We start from the raw sequence: 21,185 nt of genomic DNA on the forward strand, positions 1-21,185 counted from the left end.
ACTGTAATATGGGGTCAGTGTTTTCTGGTCGAGCAACTGAAAAGGCTTTTCTTTTCACTGAATTCTTGCTTACTACAAAGGTTATACTGCTTCTTGAGTTTTCTGGGGAATTCTCTTATGTCAGTTTGCTCTACCTTTGCTGGTGAAGCCTGGCTACGTTTCCAGCTTTCTCTCTTCTTGGGTATCCGTTCTATTCAGATGAGTTCAGTTCAGAATGAAGACATGTGATTTATTAAGAACCTACTAGGCACAGGTTATTGTAGTAGGACTTAGGAGCTACAGAGTTAAAGGGTTTCTTGGGCTGGAAGGAGAGTGGAAACCTATAGCACATTGGATTGTGTTATGAGAATGACAGAAGCAGGCAGAGGATCTGATACGAGACCTGAAAAACAAACCCCTCATTTGTGAAACCTGCCAGCCAGCTCTGCCCTCTTCCTGGGCCCTGTTCCAGGTACCTGCTGGCGCTAGGCTAAGTGGGGGTGGCGAGGGTTGCTGACCTCCCAGGCTGGGGTCTGGCTGGGGTAGGAGTGCTTACTCCTGCCTGCCTCTCCAAACCTTGGTGTGTTCTTGTGAGCACACTTCCCTGAGGGATGAGATGGAGGCCAGAAGCAACCACAGATTTCTAGAAGACAAGGTGTTTTTTCTCTAGAATGAGACGAGCACCTCACAGGCCTTGGTGTTCCATTGTGGAGTATTCCCGGCCTCTTGGGAATCTCTTTCTTTCTTTCTCTTTAAAGATTTTATTTATTTATTTATTTATTTATTTATTTATTTAGGGAGAGCTGGGTGGGGGGAAAAGGCAGACAGAGAGGGAGAGGGAATCTCAAGCAGGCTTCACACTCAGTGCAGAGCCCGATGTGGGGCTCAGTCCCAAGACCCTGAGATCACGACCTGAGCCGAAACCAAGAGTTGGATACTTAAGCAACAGCCACAAGGCACCCTTGCTCCTGGGAATTCATATCTCGTGGGAGAAGGCACGTACCACACACAAAGCGTTGGAACAAAAAAAGACGTTGAATTTCACTCTTCAGTACATTAAGGGAATTTGTTCCACTGCAGCTGCAATGCCCGATTAGGCAAAATGTGGGGGCCCTATGGGGCCAAATTGGTGGGGTCTCCCAACATTCTTCCTCCTCTGTGGACACCGTTGGGCATATTGGTTTTGGGGACTGTGAGCAAGAGGCATCAAGGAAAGTGCATATGGTGGCTATTATAGGAAGTGGCTAGTGGCCCTTAGGTCTTTGTATAGGAGAATTTGGTTTTTGTTGTTTTTTTTTTAAGATTTTATTTATTTATTTGACAGAAATCAAAAGTAGGCAGAGAGGCAGGTAGAGAGAGAGAGGAGGAAGCAGACTCCCTGCTGAGCAGAGAGCCCAATGCAGGGCTCCATCCCAGGACCCTGAGATCATGACCTGAACCAAAGGCAGAGGCTTAACCCACTGAGCCACCCAGGTGCCCCAGAGATTTGTTTTTTTTATAAATGTCGGTGCCTATTTAAAGCCAATAAATCTTCAGTGTTGGCTACTTAAAATTTGAAATATATATATATAAAAGATGAGTTAACCCAAAACACTGACTTCTGTCCCACTGAATGATTATCTTTGTGTAAAGGATGGGGCAAAGTTTCCAAACCATCCTAGGATCCCTTCAACCTAGAGTCCAACATCTGGTTGGTGTTTGTCTGTCAGCTTAATTTTGAGACTCCGAAGGTGGCATTTGGTAAAATGGACATGGTGCTGGTGAGACATGGGACACTGTTAGTTTCTTAACATGTTGGCAGGGAACTTGCCGAGGCAGAGTGAATTCACTGGTGTACTCTGTATGTTTGGCAAATGGATCTGCTTCAGGTGACCCATGGTCCGTTTCCGTGGAGCCCTAGCACTTAATTTCTTTCTGCTCACTTCTTTTGTTCACTCTATAGGTTTATGTATTATGTAAAAAAAAAAAAAACAGTTTGTGCCTTTAAAGCTAATATAACACGAGCATTATGCGTTTAAACAGAAAATTATGCAAATGCAAAATTATGATGCATTTTATAGTCACGCTGACTTTTTATATTTCTCATAACATATGTTAAAATATCCCATTTAACAGACACTATTATTACACAACATTTCTTGAGTAACAACAGTGTACTTAATGTAAGTAATGACTAGAAATTATATCCACGATGCAGCGGGGGCGGGGGTGGGTGGGTTGTGAATCCGTGTTCTCTGATAATCTTTACATTGCCTTTTCTGACTTTTTGGTAAGGTTAAATTAAGATGCTTCATGTTACTTGGATACCGTTACTTCTGACATTTTCATTTGGTTGATAATTCATTCTGCTTCTCCAAATTCGTAAGACCAAATTCTATACACTGTACTTCGGTATTTTGGGAGCTCAGACCTGAACAAGGTCCTGCCCATACCTGAGGTCACCTTTCCTTCCATGTTAATAACTGTGGTCGGTAGAATGCGTAGTGTCTCCGCTCTGCAGCCCCACAGGAAGGAGCTGGCAAGTGCTTACCACACAACCAGGGACCTCCTAAGAGGAAGCCAGAGGGGACATTTGTAAATGCAGCCTCAGGTGCTTTTTTCCAAGAGCTATTTGTACCCTGGTGTAAAACCCAATTTGCCTCCTAAAAAGAGAAGATTCTTCTGTGCATTTAAGGATTCTAAGGAGAAAGCAATTCTGTCGACTTCTTGCACAAAACAATCCAGTGTGACCAGTGTGACTACCCCACCAGGCAGCTCGGCCATCCCGCCAGCCCTGGCTCACCTGCTGGGCAGTAGCATGTCGCTCCCTCATTATTTCGTGTGGATGAACACAGACTGGCAGATGGAGGCCTGTTGGACTTTCCTGTAGCATAAAGGTTAGAAGAGGCTCCAGGGGCTCCAGCATGTGTTTCTTTCACTGAAGGAACAGGGACTTGAATAGAAACAGCTCTTACCTAGAATTTCCTGCCTTGGGTTATTTCTTTGCTATAGGAGGACTTGCTGGTCATCCATTCTTAGGAGCTGGGGCAACCAACAAGTAAAAGACCAGCCGTTCCCCATTACTCTTGAATATTTCCGAGTCTGTACTGACATGAAGGATGAGCATAGTTGTTAAAGCATCTTTAATTTTGCAGTATTACTTCTGGACTGTTGATCAACTCTGAACTCCTGGTGCAGGAAGCAGTGGGACATCCAAGATGGGAATTTAATAGTCATATGAGCAGATGAGCCATCCCAGGCTACAACAATGGAGTAGACTTTGCTTCTGGTTGCAGGATATGACCTTAATGGGTGGAACAGTTTTATCCCTTTGTCTTCCCCTGTGAAGTACAGTGGATTGAGGAATCGATGGTCCCCAAGGATTTTCTAGCTACAGCTCAAAAGTATGCGATTCACTAATGATTTGACCCAGAAATGAACATCCCACCCAAATTATTTGACCTGGGTATTGTACAAGCACAGGGGGATTTGCTTGTTCATGAAGCTCGAGCTTTAGGGTTCTTCCTTTGCAGGAGCCCCAGTTCAAGGCCGTGGACCTGACTTTGTCTTCATATTTGGCATTCTTTGTATTGAAGAGCTTCTCCCAAATTATGTAAGCTTCAGGCCTGTCCATATGCGGGTTACTAGAACATACAAGATGAACTTTGAGGTGATCGAAGGCTTTTTCCAGCGTAGTTTCCAACTGAGATGGCAAATAGTGGTTCACTGTGAAGTGTCATTAAGATTCATTTGAGAAACATATCACCTTTCTGCAAATTTGTTGGAATCTAGCTAATCATGGCTAGACATTCAGTATATATGTTTGTGCGAGTCACTTGGAATTAGAGGAATCAGACCGTTGGAAAGCCAGATGTGTCCCAGGGTTCAGGAGAGGGCCGTTGAAGAAGATATTTGGGAAGATACTATGTACAAAAACGTCATTTTTCATGTATCCAATAAATAGATTTTAATACCTGAAACATGCAGGATGCTAGGATGTTGGAACACCAAAGACATGAAGCATATTCAGGGATAAGTCCCAAGCCTTGTGAAGGTACACAATTACCCAGAGACAGGAGCCCTTGGATCAGAGTATCCAGAAAGATGTACGCGGGACAAAAAGTCAGGCAGGGTGGAGTGGAACCGTCCTTGGTGTTTATACACTAGATGGCACTGTGGGTGCAGAGGAAAGCTCTAACTTGGTTCTTTTGTTACTTAAATCTGTGGCAAAAATTATGTAGTTGAGAAAACAAGGCTGTTATAAAACCTGTAATTTGGGGGGGAGGTATAGAATGCATTCTTAATTACTTTGTGATTCAGTACGCATCCTCTTTCGGTTACACTGTTCAGATTAGTATGGAGAGTTGTCTGTATGGATGTGTCCCCTGTTAGGAGAAGCAGATCATGCCCCAGTTTTCTAATAATCACATTGAGCTTTTTCCCTGCAAGCCTCTGGTCCTTTCCCTGAAATGACAGTACCACTCAGCGGCATGTTTGATTTCATGGTTAGCAACAATAGGGTCTACTGCAGTTCTGCCTAATTCCAAGATCTGAACTTTCTTCTTTATCACCCAGATTTTAATTGCCACAAAAATAGCAATAGGAGAGGCTCACTGTCACTTCTGTACTGGCTGCCTGGCTGCTGGCTCTCAGTGAGCCAGCGAGAAAGCTCTGATGGCGTTCTCTCTGTCAGTGTGTCTTCTGTGAACAGTTTCTGTTAGGATAGAACAGCACTCTTTTGGGGATCATGCTTGAGGGGATTTCACACAAAGCTGAGGAATAAGGAAGTCTAAGGAAATGTGAAAGTTGAAAATGTCTTCAAATCAGAGTTAGAAATGGCTGCAGACCCTTAGCCTTTTGATCCATCTGTTTAAAAAAAAAAATCCCTCAATTTTAAGAGTTAGGTTGTGTTGAATGACACATTGAATGCACATTTTCAGCGACAGAGGTGTGCTCTTAAATCTGTACTCTTGCCTCTGCTAGGACTTTGACAGTGGAAAAGGAAATCATTGCTTAGATGGAACTACTCTGAGTCCCAAATGGCACTATCTATGGGATATGAGAGCTTGGGGAAAGAGTAGAAGTTAGATTGCATGAGTTGTTTTCTTGTTGTGTTTTGCTTTCGGAAAGATCCTGGCATTTTCTTTGCCCTTTGTGGTGGGACAAATACAAGTAAGTGACTTGGACCTCTCAGTTCAACCCTCTCTTCCCTCTGGAGAGCACACTTGCTTCTCAGACATTCTACAGCTTCACAAACGAGGGCCTGAAAGCTGCCAGGGTGTTATAGATATGTCTGAAGCTCTCTGTCCATCTCTCCTTCCTCACAGATGAAAAGTACAGAAAGACAATCAGTGGTATTTCCGTGTAACAACCCCCGTGAGCGAGTAAGCAGGGGTTAGCTTTAAAGTTTTGTGTATTTGTTTGTTCTCAGTTTTATTTGTGTGTGTTTATGTTTTTTATTTTGTTTTGTTTTATTTTGTTTTTGTTTTTGCTTCATCACATTTTAGTCTTTTCTTGGAAGAAAAGACTTGGTAGTCTTTTCATTGTAGTCTTTTCTTGGGCAGTCACAAGCGCAACCTGGAGCGGTGGCTGGTGAGCAGTTTTGGTTTTGTTTTGTCACTAGATGGGGAAGTGCCATGGCCTGGGGTTGAGTTGGAGGAAAGAGAGAGGCCTGAAAAAGTTGGAAGCAGAAGGAGAGGACAGTACCTGGGGAAGGCAGAGGCAAAACAGGAGTCAGTCCTGTTGGAAAGGAGTCTGAAGAGTGAGTGTTGACTGGGCAGGAGGGGCCTAAGCTGCAGGTTAAAACAGGGGATAGGTGGCAAAAAGTTCCAAGTTTGAATTTTCATATCACTGGAACAATCAGGGAAGAATGAAAAATAGTCAGACATGGGGGTGTGATGATAAAAGATAAATGTTTACTTATTTGACATAGACAGTTTTTTTTTTCTTTTTCTTTCTTTCGAACCAATGGCGATTATTGAGTGAGTTCTGTGGTTTTTGTAAACCTACCCTCCCAGGATTTTGCTGTGTTTTGTTTGAAAGAGTTTAAAATAGTCCACAAAGATCTCCATGTCCATCTTGAAAACATAATAAACCTTTCAAAACAGCCACAATCAGGGCAAAAAAAAAATATTGATGTTTCGTTCGCCTTTGTTTTGTTATAGAGAACTTCACCTCGATTCTGTGCAAGGCTCCACCTCCTCCAAAAATAGAAAGGAAATTTCCACCTTATACCGGCTTTGGTTCTGAAGAGGATTCTCTACGCTCCTGCATAGGCCTCAGGCCCACACCTCATCAGAAGAACTTCAGGAAGTTTGTGGAAAAAGACAGGTGCTTGAGGGAACCATGACTTTATTCTGATCTTTCCCAAATGTGTTCAGGGTTTATACCATAGTCCTCAGGGCAGAACATAAGACACTCAGCTCGTGTAATTAAGAGTTCAGGAACATCCCATTATAGCTTTTTAATGACACTGATTAACATGCAAGTATTAAGAGGTTCTTCGTTGAGTGGTTATTTTATTTTTTCCCAGTTTTATTGAAGTATACTTGACATGTAATATTGTATAATTTTTAAAAAGATTTTATTTATTTATTTATCAGAGAGAGAGAGTGTGCGCATGCACACAAGCAGGGGGAGGGGCAGGCAGAGGGGGAGACACAGGCTTCCTGCTGAACAAGGAACCCGAAGTGGGACTTGTTCCCAGAACCCTGGGGTTATGACCTGAGCCAAAGGCAGACGCTTAACCGACTGAGCCACCCAGGCGCCCCAATATTATATAATTTAAAGGTGTGCAACATAATGATTGGATACGTATACATTTTGTAAAAATGATCACCACTGTAAGATTAGTTCATGTAAGTCATCTCCCATAGTTACGTTTTTTTTTTTTTTTTTTTTTCTGTGATGAGAACTTTTAAGATCTGGTCCCTCAGTAACTTTTCAATATACAATAGAGTATTGTTAACTGCATACACCCTGTTGTACATTATTACATCCCTAGGACTTACTGATCTTATGACTGGAATTTTGTACCTTTTGATCCCCTCTGCCCGTTTTACCCACCCTCTACCGCCCAAGCTCTGGCAACCACCAGTCTGATCTGTTTCTGTGTGTTTGGTTTTTTGAGATTCCACACGTAAGTGAGATCAGACAGTATTTGTCTTTCTCTGACTTATTTCACTGAGCATAATGCCCTCGCGGTCCATCCATGTTGTTGCAAATGGCGGGATTTCCTCCTTTTGTATAGTTGGATAATATTCCAGTGTGTGTATATATACTTGTATCCATCCGTCTGTCGCTGGACACTTAGGTTGCTTCTATGTCTTGGCTGTTGTGCATAACGCAGTAAGCCCGAGGGTGTGGGTATCCTTTCGAGTTAGTGATTTCATTTTCTCTGAATATATACCCAGAAGTGGAATGGCTGGATCATATGGTGGTTTTAATTTTTTGAGGAACCTCCATAGCGTTTCCCAGAGTGGCTGCCCCACTTCACGTTTCCACCAATAGTGCATGAAGGTTCCCTTTTCTCTACCACCAAGTGGTTATTTTCTTTTATTTTTTTTTTATTTTTATTTTCTGAAACTATAGAACACTCCATGAATTTGCTTGTCATCCTAATGACGCAGCAGCCATGCTAATCCCTGTATTGTTCCAACTTTAGTATAAGTGCTGCCAAAGTGCGCACTTGAGTGATTATTTTAATGAGTCAGCTAGAAGCCCCTAAAGTTATATTACCCCCAATTTATGTTGCCTTTCCTTACATATATCTCCTCAAGATGGTCCCTTGGAAGTGGTATAGAGTAAGGGTCAGCAAATTTTGTCCTGGAAGAGTCAGATACTAAATGTTTTTGGCTTTGAAGGCCATAGGGCCTCTGTTAGAACCATCCAGTTCTGTCACCATAATGTGAAAGCATCTGTAGAGTCCAAAAACAAAGGTGTGACTGGTTCCAATAAAACTCTGTGTATGGACACTGACATTGGATTTCATATAATTTTTGCATATCACACAATAATATCTTCTTGATGTTTTCACCCATTGAAAAACGTGAAAACCATTCTTAGCTTACAGCCCACGCAAAACCGGGTGGCTGGCCATATTTGATCCACATGCTGTAGTTTGCCTACCCTTGGTCTCAAGGCTTTAGTGACTCTGAAGTATATTTCAGACTTTTATTCGACGACTGATGTTGTTTTCCTTTGAGAAGTTTGGCTACAGTTTAGTAACTGTAGATTGCTCCCATGGCCAAATATAATCTCAAAAGATGGACTTTCAAAACTTTTCCTAATATATACAAAGAAAAATCTCCCAGTCCATCATGTATGTAGAATGTGGGCACTGCCCATGGCCACTTTTTCACTTCTTCAGGGAGATGAGGCCCCGGAGAAAGAAGTCGGGGGAAAAAATGGCGGGAAAATGTTGCATATTTTTTAATAGGATGTGGGCTAACCATTGAAGTCCTGCATGAGGAGAGTAGTGAGTCAGGAGAACCGGTAGAGGAAAATGATAAAGGAACATGCAGTAAGACCAGGAGAAGGAGATGAAAAAGATAGCATCCTGAATTTGATATAAAATTTAATGGGATCAGATGCAATTGTAGAACCATTTTGACATAGAGAAAATAATCATTTTGCATGCTTGTAAAAATGACAAAAATACATGAAGAATTGTATAGAATGTCAAAAAGGTGGTCTTCCCCATGACATGATGGCCTTTGCAAACTTTAAAGAAATAATCTTTGGGGCACCTGGCTGGCTCAGCCAGTGGAGCCTGTGACTCTTAATCTCAGGGTTGTAGGTTTGAGTTCCATGCTGGGTGTAGAGATAACGTAAAAATAAAATCTTTTTTTAAAAAGCCAATCCTTGGGACACCTGGGTGGCTCAGTGGGTTAAGCCGCTGCCTTCAGCTCAGGTCATGGTCCTGGGGTCATGGGATCGAGTCCTGCATCGGGCTCCTTGCTCGGCAGGGAACCTGCTTCTCTCGCTGCCTCTGCCTGCTTCTCTGCCTACTTGTGTGTACTCGCTTGCGTGCTCTCTCTCTCTGGCAAATAAATAAAATCTTTAAAAAAAAAATAAAAATAAAAAGCCAATCCTTTATTTTGAAGTACTTTAGGGTTCTGTTTTTTTTGTTTGTTTGTTTGTTTGTTTTTTTTTTAAGTGCTAGAATAGATGCTACTCAAAGTGTGGTCCCCACACTGGTTAGAAACACTAATTCTTTTGTCTCATCCTAGACCTACTAAGGCAGAAACTCCGGGGGGTGGTAGGACCCCTTACTGTGTGTTAACCAGCCTTCCAGGGGGTTCTGATATGCACCAGACTTTGAGAACCACTGCTTTCAATCGCATCAGGGGGATACCAACTCATACGCCATCCTCCTTATGGATAACAGAGTTTACCGTGAGGTTTCAGGGCAGGACTTCTGATGGATACTTTTCACTAACTGCTGTTTTTTAGGGCAGCCACCCGAAGGAGGCGGGCAAGAAGAATGTCCCTATTGTAAAAGGAGAGGGAATTTTTCTTATAAGTAAACAAGATGAAATATGATCTAGGGTGTTGCTTCTGGAACCCGGGGGGGGGGGGGGTGGGGGGAACAGCTCCTTGTGGGTAGCTGCCTTAGTCTCTCTCTTTCTGTCTACACCACATCAACTTGCCCACAGAGCACGGACCGTAGACAGCATTCCACATTCTCGTCCTGCTGTCAGGGCTAGACGATGGTGGCACAGGCACAAATGTGTCTAATTTTGTTTCTTTCTGTCCACTGCTCGCTCTGAGCCAGGAATACACTTCCCTCAAGCTCCTCCCACACAGTGACCTTGTTTCCATAGTAACTGGCACATTCAGCTGGAGACTTACACATGAGTTTGAATAACTCAAGGTTTTAAAACTGTGAGAACCTAGGGAAGACGGTCCCACAAAGCACGCAAAAGACAGTTTCTTCATGCAAATAAAGTGGGAATTGAGATGTGTAGTTGTGTGTGACGTGTGTTGATTATATGTATGTTGCTGTTAGAAATCTCCTGGGTGCTAATCATTGTATGAGGTTACTGGTGATCTACTTTGATTTGCTGGAGGAGGAAATAGTTCCAAATTAGAGCATATGAGGTTTTTGATGGAATGAAGGCCTTTATTTTCTGGGTAAAAATTCACTGTGGTGGCCCGCTGGGCAGATTGTCTAGTCTGATTTGGGAGAACCAGAATTGTATTTTTCTCCTTGCACTGGTGGAATTAGTTACTTTGTTCTCTGTGTGCCCATAATACTCTGCTGGTCATACCTCTTGTAGTTGTAATAATAATATTAATAATATTACTACTGCTGATAAGCAATTTGTGATTATGGTATGCTAAGTACTTTATAATACTTGATCTTATGTATTCCTCAAAACAACCTCATGAAATAAATTAACATTATCGTACCCATTCTTCACATGTGGGAACTGAGGGTCAGAGATTTTATGCCATTTGCCCAGGCTCTCCAAGCTCATTTGTAGTTGAGCTGAGATTTGAAACCAGAGAAGTCTGACTCCTGGAGTTCATCTTTCTTTCCCCAGAGCCTGTACGATTCTCAGTGTGTGGCAATTACTTCTTCATGGAATCGTGGTGTCCCCCCTAGATCAAGAGGTCCTTCAGGGCAGGGACTGGCTTTACTGCTTCCCTCAGAGTGAGAACAGCACTGGCTGCGTGCTTGGGGCTCATTAAATATTTTGTCCCAGAAGGGAAGGAAGGGGTAAATAGCCATGGAGCATCTCTGACTTGCTTCAGGTGTTGTCCACCTGCTGTCTCCATTCGTCATGCTGATTCCTGTTAAGAAGTTATTTTCTCATCATTAAGTAAGCCTTCATGTCTCTTCCAACCCCAAGAGTATAGCTCTCGCTGTTTTTGAGGTTTTCAGTGGGTACGTAGCCCTGAGCAATCCATTCATATTCCTGGTCCATATACACTCACAGGGCACCTGCCTGTGTGCCAAGCCCTGATCTAGGGGCTTGGGATTCATCATTGAACAGAACAGACGTGCAGCCCTACTCTCCTAGAACTTACAGTCTAGCCGGGGGAGGCAGACAGCGCACACCACGGCTAACAGAGAAGGGCATTCTAGAAGTATGGAGAAGGTGTTAAGTACCATGGACGAAGTCAAGCAGGTAATAAGTTGCTATGAGAAGAATAAAGAGGAACTGGCAGGGTGAGGCTGAGGCGTACCCCAGGTTTCATTTTTTAAAAAGAGCATGTCTGGATGGGCTTTACAAAAGGGAAGAAATATGTTCCGGGCTGAAGGAACAGTTGGCGTAAGGGCCCTGAGCAAGGAGCAGGTTGACATAGATAAAACATGAGAGTAGAGGGCAGAGAAGACAGATTAGAAGAGGTAATGCGGTGCTCAGATGCCCGTAGGGCCTTGCAGACCTTTGTAAGGGTTCTTTTGACTTAGAGTGATAAGAGGACTCCTTGGGAAATCAGAGCAGTGGGAGTGACTTGATCTTATTTACATATTAAAGCAATCACTCCTGTGGCCCTGTTGTCAGTAGACAGCAGAAGGGCAATGGTGGGAGGAAGCGCTACTCCAGAGCCTGCCACGGCCCTCCAAGAGAAAAGTTACAATGGCTCCGATCCTGGTGGGTGCCATGGAAATGATGAGATCTAGCAGATTCTGGAACTGTTTTTGAAGTTTGAGCTAACAGGATTCTGTGACAGATTTGGACATGAGGTCTGAAACCAGAGAGGCATTAAGAATGACTCCCAAGGTTTTGGCCTGAGCAAGTGGAAGGATAGAATTGCTGTCTACCAAGACGGGAAAGACTGTAGGTAGAACAGGTCTGGAGCAAGAACAGAACTTCAGTTTGGGCACAAGTGAAGTGTGAAATGTCTCCTAAATACAAAATTATATATATATATATTATATATATAATATATATATTGGCATGTAGATGGTAAAGACTTGATACTAGAAGAGATCACCAAGGAAGTGAATATACACTGAGAAGTGGATGACAAAGTAATTCCTTATAGGATACCGCCTTTCTAATACAGCAAGGACAATAATCCATCTACATAGACCTGTGCAGTTCAAACGTGTGTTGTTCAAAGGTCACCTGTATGTTCTGAGTGGTCATGCAGCTAGCTGCAGGTGGGTGTGTCTGAACCTATCCATGGCCCAGAAGGGCAGATGGAGCAATGTAGGTGGTATAACAGGAAAAGGGAAAATTCTGGTTTTTTGAGGGTGAAGGGAGTATTGTGATAAAAAGTTTAGAGAATGTTGATAATTAGCTTATTAGTCAAGGAAATAGCTGAAGATAACTCGCAGTGTTTTCCAAAGTGTGCTCTGGGGACCACTTCATCAGAACCTCCTGGGGAGCTTATTAAAAATGCAGGTTTCTGGAGATACAAGCTAACTACTGAATTCATATCCCTGGGGGTAGGACTCTGGATTCTGTATATTTAACAAGTTCCCCAGGTGACTTTTAAACACAACAAACTTTGTGAACTGCTGCTCTAAAGATTTTTGAGTAAATTATATTCCTGACTGACGAGCTCTCCAGAACACAAGACTCAGGTGAAAAAAAAAAATGGCATTTTGAAAGTGAAAAACCCACACTTAACATACACACTTCTAAACGCACTTAAGTTTTAAGAAGCTAAATTTACAGTAGTGTTCGTTTGGCCTGATGTTAAACCTCCTTCCGGTTGTTTCAAGGATACTTCCTGTATCTGTGAAAGTTAATGACTCCCCCATGAGATGGGGGTTACCAAATCTGTTTGTTGCTTATAAATCCAACTATGTACCAGAGAAGATGGTTGACAAGGTGTAGCTCCCCCCATGCTCTCTGAGGTCTGTCTGAAGCCAGGGAAACCAGGAATTAAGAGGAGAGAGCTGTGGAGTCCCAGCTGTTTTGCCCCAGGGTTCCTGGAGGCAAACCTCTGAACTGCTGCTTTCCACCTTACAGGAGGCCTTACCGTCAATGTAGCTGAGAATCTTGGCGCCATGCTTTTTCAGCCCTGCTTCCTTGGACATTCGGAGAAAGGGGCAGAGAAAAGCAAATCAGAAATATGGGTTCTGTTTTGTTCTATTTTGTTGTTTTGTTGTTGTATTTTCATTCTCTGTGACCACTGGGAAGGAATGATCTTTGGCATAGGAGACACTGAAAGCGAGGGTCTCCCAGCTTTGAGTTGTGACAGGGAATTGATGAAGTTCATCGTTTATTTTACTTTGTGCCTCCCTGATCTAAAGGCCACCTTATACTAGCTGATTTCCGCAGACATGCTTCCACTCATGGACCATAAATTAATGTCTTCAATGACCAGGCAGTCAGCTTTGGGAACTTTTATTCTAGAATTTGATCCCATCTTCGACAGTCACTAGACTATTTTATTCATGCATAGAATTCTGAGTGCAAATTTTAATCTATTTGGATCTTTTCATGACCTTCTACCAACATTTATTGAGTACTTATAATGTAAAAAGTATTGTATTAGCCAGTGGCTAATAAGGCACAGTCCTTGCCCTGGGGAAACAGACCTGTAATAGCCACTCACAATATGAGTGATAAGTGCTATATTTAATCTTAGCATTATTTATTCTAGCATTTGCAAGGGAAGAGGTAATTTTTTTCTTGAAGGGAGTTGGAGGGATGCTGGGGAGCTAGGGGAGTGGCTCAGGGAGGAGAGGGTGTGGGGCTGGAAGGAAGCAAGGAAACGGGTGGGAGGTGGCCATGGGGTCATGGCTCCAGGCACTGACAGGACACACCCTCTTGCTGCTGGACCTGTGAAGGGCAGGTGCTGTCCTTCCTGTTGACATGATTGTTGTGGCCGCTGACCAGCCTCATGAGTGGGAAACAGCTGTTCAAAGCAGATGGTTTGAGGAGTGTGTTTATGACATTTGTTTTGGGTACATTTTCCCGGAGGGTTACCCTGGACATCTAAAGAACAAGAGAGATTTTAATAAACTGAGAGAATTTCTCTGCATATAGATCTAAAGCGTAAATAATAAGAAGGTGGTTGAACTTTTTCAACTTCAGAGAGTTTATGCTACTCCCTTAACACTGTAGCACACCTGGCAGATGGGGGAGGTGGGTGAAATGGGCGGAGGGGGTCAAAAGGTACAACCTTCCAGTTATAAAATAGAGAAGTCCTGGGATGTAATACATTATGGTGTTTACAGTCAATAATACCGTATCGCATATTTGAAAGTTGCAAACAGAGTAGATCTTCAAAGTTCTCATCACAAGAAATAAAATATATAACTATGTGGGGTAGTAGTTGTTGAGTAGTCTTATTTCAGTGGTCATAGTGAATCATGTTGTACAGGTGAAATTAATATATTGTAAATCAGTTATACCTCAAAAAAATAGCGCACCTTTTGCAGGTTGTTTTTTTTTTTTTTAATTCTGTAATAAGGCTGTAACCCTCATTTCTCTTCCATTTAGCTATGGCAACATAAGCAATATCCTCCGTTTTTTTGCAAAACTCTTCACACACAAATGTGCAGATGTGGACAGGTTGTTTGTTATTTCGTACTTTCTCAGTGATGACACGATTTCAATATTTGAACCTATTGAGAGTAATTCAGGTAAGAGGTATAGCTCTTATAGCAATTTTCTCAGAATAAGAAACTGTCTCTTCATTTTGAAAGTTAGGGAGCGTGGTTTGATTTTATAGCCTAGATGACTAAGACAGTGGCTTTCATTTCTTTTCTTTTTTTTTTTAACCACCAAAGTTCATTTTACAAAGCTCTCTTAAATGGGAACCCAGACATATAAAATGATGAAAGAGGCACAGGAAGAGTTTGTTTGGCTCAGGGTTGGGGGACTCTGGACGCCTCCTTTTGGAAACTATTCCCCTTTCTGCTGTGGCCTCTGAGGTTCTTCTGTGGAATCCAGGGGCTTCAGAATCATGGTCTGTCTACCACCAGTTCCATGCAAAGACAGCAAGACAAGAGGAAATCTCTGTTTTTGATAGTACCACTGACAAAATGTTGGCTTAAGTATAAGACAATCCCAGATTTTTAAAAAAAAATTTAATCTTCAAAGTCTGTCTCCCTCTGGCTTCTCTGTCTGTCGAGGCTCTTGCCAAGGTTCCAGCAAAGAGGCCCACGGAGTGCCTCTCTGCAGTGCACTGATGCTGTGGACATTGCCCGGACGAGCCATTGATTCTGACTTACCGAATTATGGAACTCTATGGCTCTGCTCTTTGTCCCAACACATTGAAAATTTTTTATCTGTGCCAAAGGCATATCTGGGAAGAAGAATCAGTAGTGTGTTGGTAAACTGGCTTTCTGAAAAAAATTTAAAAGCCCTGATCTCCAGCACTTGTCAGATGTCATGGAGCAGACACCTCAACCACAGTGCATTTCAAGCAACCAACACGAACAAGTGGCTTGCAAAATTCCTAACGATTTAATAGTCGGCTCTTAGGAGTTGCTGTGAGCCACTCTGTGCACCAATGAATAAGGCATAATTTGTATAACTAAGTCAGGTTGCAATAGTGATTGGAATAACAGATCAAATCCTAAAATATGAAATCAAATAGGAATAAGTAGAAAGTCATGGTCTTAAAGGTCAAAAAATCCTCTCTGGGGCTGCCTGCTTGGTAGACCATGTGACTCTTGATCTCAGGGTTGTGAGTTCAAGCCCCACGTTGGGTGTGGAGGCTACAAAAAAAAAAAAATCAACTCTGTACATCTAGAGTGGGGAAGATGATGGCCAAACAGATTGCAGCACTCCTAAAACAGGGTAATAGATGTCAGCTGCAAGCTTCTTAGTAGTAATAGCAGCCATGACTACCTACCATTATCCTTAGAAAAACTCCAAGAGGTTAAGTTTTATGTTAGTCCAGATCCTCCAAGGGGCAAACCGCAAGATGGTACTGAATATAAAAGAGATTTACTAGGGAAAATGTCAGCAAGGGAATTGTGGAAGGAGCCAGAAGAGGCCAGGAGAGCTCTCGGACTTCAGTGCCTGTCTGACTCCTGTGAAGGACAGCAGGAATGAAGAAAGGAAAGAAAGTCTTAGATTGCAGGGGATTCTAAGCAAGTTTCAGCTAGGCTGACCAGGAACCCGAGAGCCAAGTCATTAGTTGGAAGAGACTCCATCTTGCAGGAATGGACCTACCTTGTCCCTGTCCTGTCCAGTCATTTGTTGGCAGCAGCCTGTGGGAAGCATGACCTTGGTCCAAACCCAGGGATAGGTTTCAGAGCATAGCCACGGGGTGCTTTGTCAACTACATTCCCCGTGATAGGTGATCTGAAAGGCCCATTTTCATGGCTCCCTACAAATTTTATTCCCATTTTACCAGTGAGAATTCAGAGGGGTTCCAAGAGATTAAATAACTCCTCAAGATTATCTAGCAAGTGACAGAGCCAGGATGGGCTCCAGCTCTGTTTGGCTACTAAGCCTGTGTCTTTCCGCCACTTCTGATGTTTGAATGTGGCAGGAGTGTGATGAAGTTGACCCCCAAAGCTCAGGTTGTATTCAGATGCCTGAAGGTTTCAGTTAAGTAGCAGAGAGAAGATACTGGAGTTTCATCCTCAGTTCTGCTCGCTGCTTTCCAAGAGCCACAAAACAAAAACAAAAACAAAATGCCTAAATAAGCCCCAGAAGAGAGCACATGAGATGGTCAGAATTCTGGAAAGTAAGAAATACGTGGCATTGCTAAAAGAAGCAAAGATATTTAGCCTTTAGGAAAAAAAAAAAAGTTATGGGACTCTCAGAGTTATCTTCAAACAGTTAAGTAAGCTTCTTTCCAGAAGCTGGGCATCCTCCACTTAATCCGCATGTCGGAATAAATATAAGACATCATCTGGGACAGATAGGTGGAAATAAGCTCAAGTGGGGAGTTTTCTACGTGGTACTGTTCAAACGTGCTCTGAAGCAGGGTTATCTTCTTAATGTCCCAGTTCTCCATATGCTCCTGGGCATACAGCAGGCACTTACTAAGTGTTTATTTAGGTGTTTGGATTGGGAAGGAAGTAGAGAGGGGAAAGAAAAGGCTGGAATGCCGTATCTCTTTTTTTTTTTCTTTATACATTCACCTAGGGAATCTGTTGTTCTCCTAGTGCCTCATTCTCCCTTTAGGTCTGAGAAGAATAGGCAGCGTGAGCTCACAAGCTAAGCTGTATGGTCTGTGTTTGAGCAGGAAGGAACTCTAAAGGCAAGTTGTATGGTTCTTCGAAGAACAAAGGGTACTCATTAAGTTTTCTCTTTTTCTATAGGAATTACTGGCGGGAAGTTCTTGAAAAGAACTCGTGTTAAGAAGCCTGGGCAAGAGGTCTTTAAAAGTGAACTATCAGAATATATCAAGGCCGAGGAACTGTATATCGGAGCCAAAGTGAACGTGAATGGCTACCTGTTTCTTTTGCTCAATGCTGACAAGTACACCTTAAACTTCATGGAAGCGCACTCAGATAAGGTGAGCTGCCTGTGGCACTCTCCACTTGCCCCTCAGCACTCTGCAGTCTGAGTTTTTCTTTCTCTAGGCCTTTTCTTCTGCCTACCGGCCTTACATTGTGCATTCACACACGTGGCCATGAATAATGGATCTGCGCGACTTGGCCACGGGTCCCGATCTCCTCTGTTTACACGCTGGGCCCTCCGGTGCCCAGCGGCACGGATGCCGGGCACAGGCAGGAGGCAGGCCCAGGACTGAATCAAGTTTCCTGGCTTTTCTGCTGACGCTGACAATGTTTTCATAAAGAGATTCAGCGACTATAGGAAAGGAAGAAAATCTGGTGCCACACACTGCGCAGTCCCCGTTAATTGGCACAGGCCTATGAGGATGGCCAAGAACGGAACAAACAGAAGCCCCAAGGGAACCCGGTAGTTGCTGGGGTTGCAGCTTTCCAGAACAGGAGCTACCTGAGGCCTAAATAAGAATTCAAGGACAAATTGGCAACAGTGAGCTTGGAGTTTTTTTCGTTTGAAACAAAATGGCAGCTGGGTACTGTCACTAAAAGTACTAGTATGGCAGTGCTGTTCTGGAAAAATGACAGTTGATGAATTCTTGATTTTGAGTGTGGATTGGTTTGGTGTGCAAACATGTATATTTGAGGGACATTGCCTAATATTGCAAAATCTACCTAGAAACCATCTATTTTATTTTTTTTTAAAGATTTTGTTTCTTTACTTGAGAGAGAGAGAGCACACGGGAGCACACAGAGGGAGAGGGAACACAGAGGCAGAGGGAGACGCAGACTCCCCGCTGAGCAGAGAGCCTGACTTGGGGCTCCATCCCAGGAATCCAGGATTGTGACCGGAGCTGAAGACAGATGCTTAACTGACTGAGCGACCCAGGTGCCCCTAGAAACAATTTATTTTAGAAGTCTGCCTGTAAGGGGCTACCTTGGTGGCTCAGTCAGTTGAGCGTCTGCCTTTGGCTAGGGTCATGATCCCAGGGTCCTGGGATGGAGTGCTGGGTCAGGCTTCCTGCTCAGCAGGGAGTCTGCTTCTCCCTCTCCTTCTGCCCCTCCCCCTGTTCATGCTCTCTCTCTCTCAGATAACTTTTTGGAAATCTAAAAAAAGTTTGCCTGTAAATAATGTTTATGTGTCAATTATATCTGTATTTTTTTCTATATATCTATACACAGTACCAATTCTCTTTCATTTATATATAAAACGCTCAGGGTTAAGTTGCTAAGATCAGTCTATGTATATCCCATCACCCTCTTCTGTCTGGGGGCTCTGAGCAGCAGGTGCCAAGGCTGAATTCAGTAAGCAAGGGACATCCCGGGGAATGCATATGAAGGATAAATGAGAAAGGAGCAAGAGCAGGTGGGGAACCTGAGATGTAGGTCTGAACCCCCGACAAAGGAGAAGGTAAGAAGGAGGTTGGGGCACGAAAGGCCTCAGGATGCAGTGCGGCTCTGAGAAAGCGTCAGTCAGGCTTCTGGGGAGCCCGAGAACAAAGGCTGCCTATAGATGTCCCACGTCAGGCAGCAGTGGCCCAGCTCCTACTGCTGCCTGACATGGGACATCTATAGGTGGTGCCCCTGATGCAGTCATCGGGAGAAAATGACCCAGGCAGAGTGTGGCCAGAAGGTTCGGCGGGTGGGGGCTGTCAGCTCTTCTCTGTGTTCCCTCTGGATGGTAGAGCCCGACCGGAAGCACCCTCCAGGGCCGCCACTCCCTTTCTCCATTTGCAGGGTTGGGACCTGGCATTAGCATAAAACTGTGAACTGGTAGACCTCCAAAAGCACTGAATTCAGGCAAAGGGGATCAATCATCGGGCAGTTAGATTTCTGGAAACAGCAGGCTCAGCTGGGAAACATGGCTCCATGCTTCCTGGCTGAGAGGCCTTCGACATGTATTGTCCCTGAGCTCCACGTGCCTCATCTTTACACGCTGACTCTTTCAGAGAGTTACCATGCAGAGGAAATGCCATCATGCATGTGAAATCACTTGCCCATAGCAAGTGTTGTCAGGGTACAATTTACAATAGCTACTGTGAATGAGGACTCAGTTTTCAAACACAGGACAAACCTATATGTTAACATACATATATATATATATATAATGTGCATGTATTTTAGATAGGTATATATGTGTTCTAGATACATAGTTCTATATACATATTGTTTGTACATATATTATATACATATATTAACATAGCTTGAGTGTATGGATATATGTATATATACATATATATCTGTAAGATATAAAGGGCTTTTCTCCTTTCAGAAAGGTAAAAGCAGGGTAGGACATTATCTGGTTTCAACATCCCAAGTGAAAGCTGCATTATTTTAAAACTACCCTTAACAAGGACTTTTGAAGAAGAGAAAGATTACTATACTCCTTGTTTTTTGTTAGTTTGTTTTTTGTTTTTGCTTTTTTTTTTTTTTTTTTTTAATTAGGACCCACACCCGGCACTGGGCATGGAGCCTGACATGGGACTCGATCTCACAACTCTATGACCTGAGCCAAAATCAGGAGTTGACCACTTAACTGACTGAGCCACGCAGGCGCCCCAAAATTAATATGCTCCTTAATATCTTTGCAAATTAATATGTTCCATAATATCTTCGCAAAAGACCTAATAGATCGAATCATGGAAGTAGATGAAAGGCAGTGCAGAAGGTGGGGAGGAAGGGGGGCTGTGATAGGTCACAAACCCCGTGGTGGAAAAAAGAGACCTTTATACTAAATTAACATCAGTGTTTTGAATCTTCGCATTCAGTCTTCTCTCTCTCTCTCTCTCTTTTTTTGGACATTTAGCTGTAATTATTTAGAAGCTTATGCTTTACTGGATTGAGTAGGAAGTATTTTTAGAGTCAAAAACCTAATCACAGGGTAGGAGACGACACCTGGGGGCTGCCAGAGAATGAATGTCAGGGGGTTGCAGTGCATGTGGATCTCCGACACCCGGCCATGCTCTGCTCAGTGCACAGTCTGACGGCCGCTAGTCCCAGAGGGCCCACTCATAAGATCCAGAGAAATTGAGGGTCCACTTTTATCGAATCCTGAATCACTAATCGCTCCATTAGGATCTCCCAACCCATTAGGCCAACATCCAAGGGTTCAGGGGAGAAGGCTAAGGGACTGTTTTCTGATTTCTGTGGCTTGCTGTCCCTTAAGCTCATTTTCTCTTTGATCTGGGCCTATGCCAATGTCACTCATTGTCCTAAAACTGCAACTGAAGAGATTTAATTCTAGTTGTGTCTTCTCTGTGGTGGTCTCTGTGGAAAGCCATGCCCAGCTACCTTCAGGTTCAGAGCGTGAAAAGTCTGTTTCCCGGCCATCGGAAAGATTGGGCTCCCTATGGCTCAGGCATGTTTTAATATCCATCCTTTCCTTCCCCCTGCTTCAGTTTCCCATGAGCAGCATTGAACTTATCCTACAAAAGCTGAAAGAAGAAGAATCAAAATCCAGAGAGCTCAAGCAGGTTCTTAGAGCTGCTGACTCTAGGCTCACGAAGATGGTGAATTACAATACATTCAGGTAAGCCAGATGCTGCCAGCAATAATCCGTTTTCCCTTCAAGACTGTCCAAAGAGCAAAAAAACAGTTTCTTCCCTGGTGCTGCCTAACTAATTTACTACATGCTTTTTATTAGGACTTGATACATCTTTGTGTTCCTACTACTTTGTGATCAAGTTTGGCCCATTTCTAGTAAAGTTTGTGCATTTGCATATAAAAGAAGCTTATAGGCAAGAACAGAGAGACAAAAGCACAGAAAGTCAGTTCTGTCCTCTTCTGAATCCTGGTATTGAAGGCTCCAGGGAATGCCCGGAAGAGTGCATGGTGGTGAGACTGG

At 43.3% G+C, this 21,185-nt stretch overlaps 1 protein-coding gene and 1 non-coding gene across 4 annotated transcripts in view; one reads left to right on the plus strand and one right to left on the minus strand.

Annotated features, from left to right (window-relative positions):
* Positions 1-21,185, plus strand: part of EFHC2 (EF-hand domain containing 2) — a 194,239-nt gene that overhangs the window by 92,572 nt on the left and 80,482 nt on the right. For all 3 annotated transcript variants that reach the window (XM_059386230.1, XM_059386229.1, XM_059386231.1), the window contains 4 exons: positions 6,123-6,288; positions 14,370-14,512; positions 17,153-17,349; positions 20,740-20,870. In XM_059386230.1, coding sequence (XP_059242213.1) covers positions 6,123-6,288; positions 14,370-14,512; positions 17,153-17,349; positions 20,740-20,870 — 637 coding nt within the window. The remainder of the gene's footprint in view (positions 1-6,122; positions 6,289-14,369; positions 14,513-17,152; positions 17,350-20,739; positions 20,871-21,185) is intronic.
* Positions 7,539-7,645, minus strand: LOC132007942 (U6 spliceosomal RNA). Its single transcript, XR_009401491.1, has one exon. It is a non-coding gene; the product is annotated as a U6 spliceosomal RNA (small nuclear RNA).

This window comes from Mustela nigripes, chromosome X (genome assembly GCF_022355385.1).
Source record: "Mustela nigripes isolate SB6536 chromosome X, MUSNIG.SB6536, whole genome shotgun sequence".
NCBI classification, from domain to species: Eukaryota; Metazoa; Chordata; class Mammalia; order Carnivora; family Mustelidae; genus Mustela; species Mustela nigripes.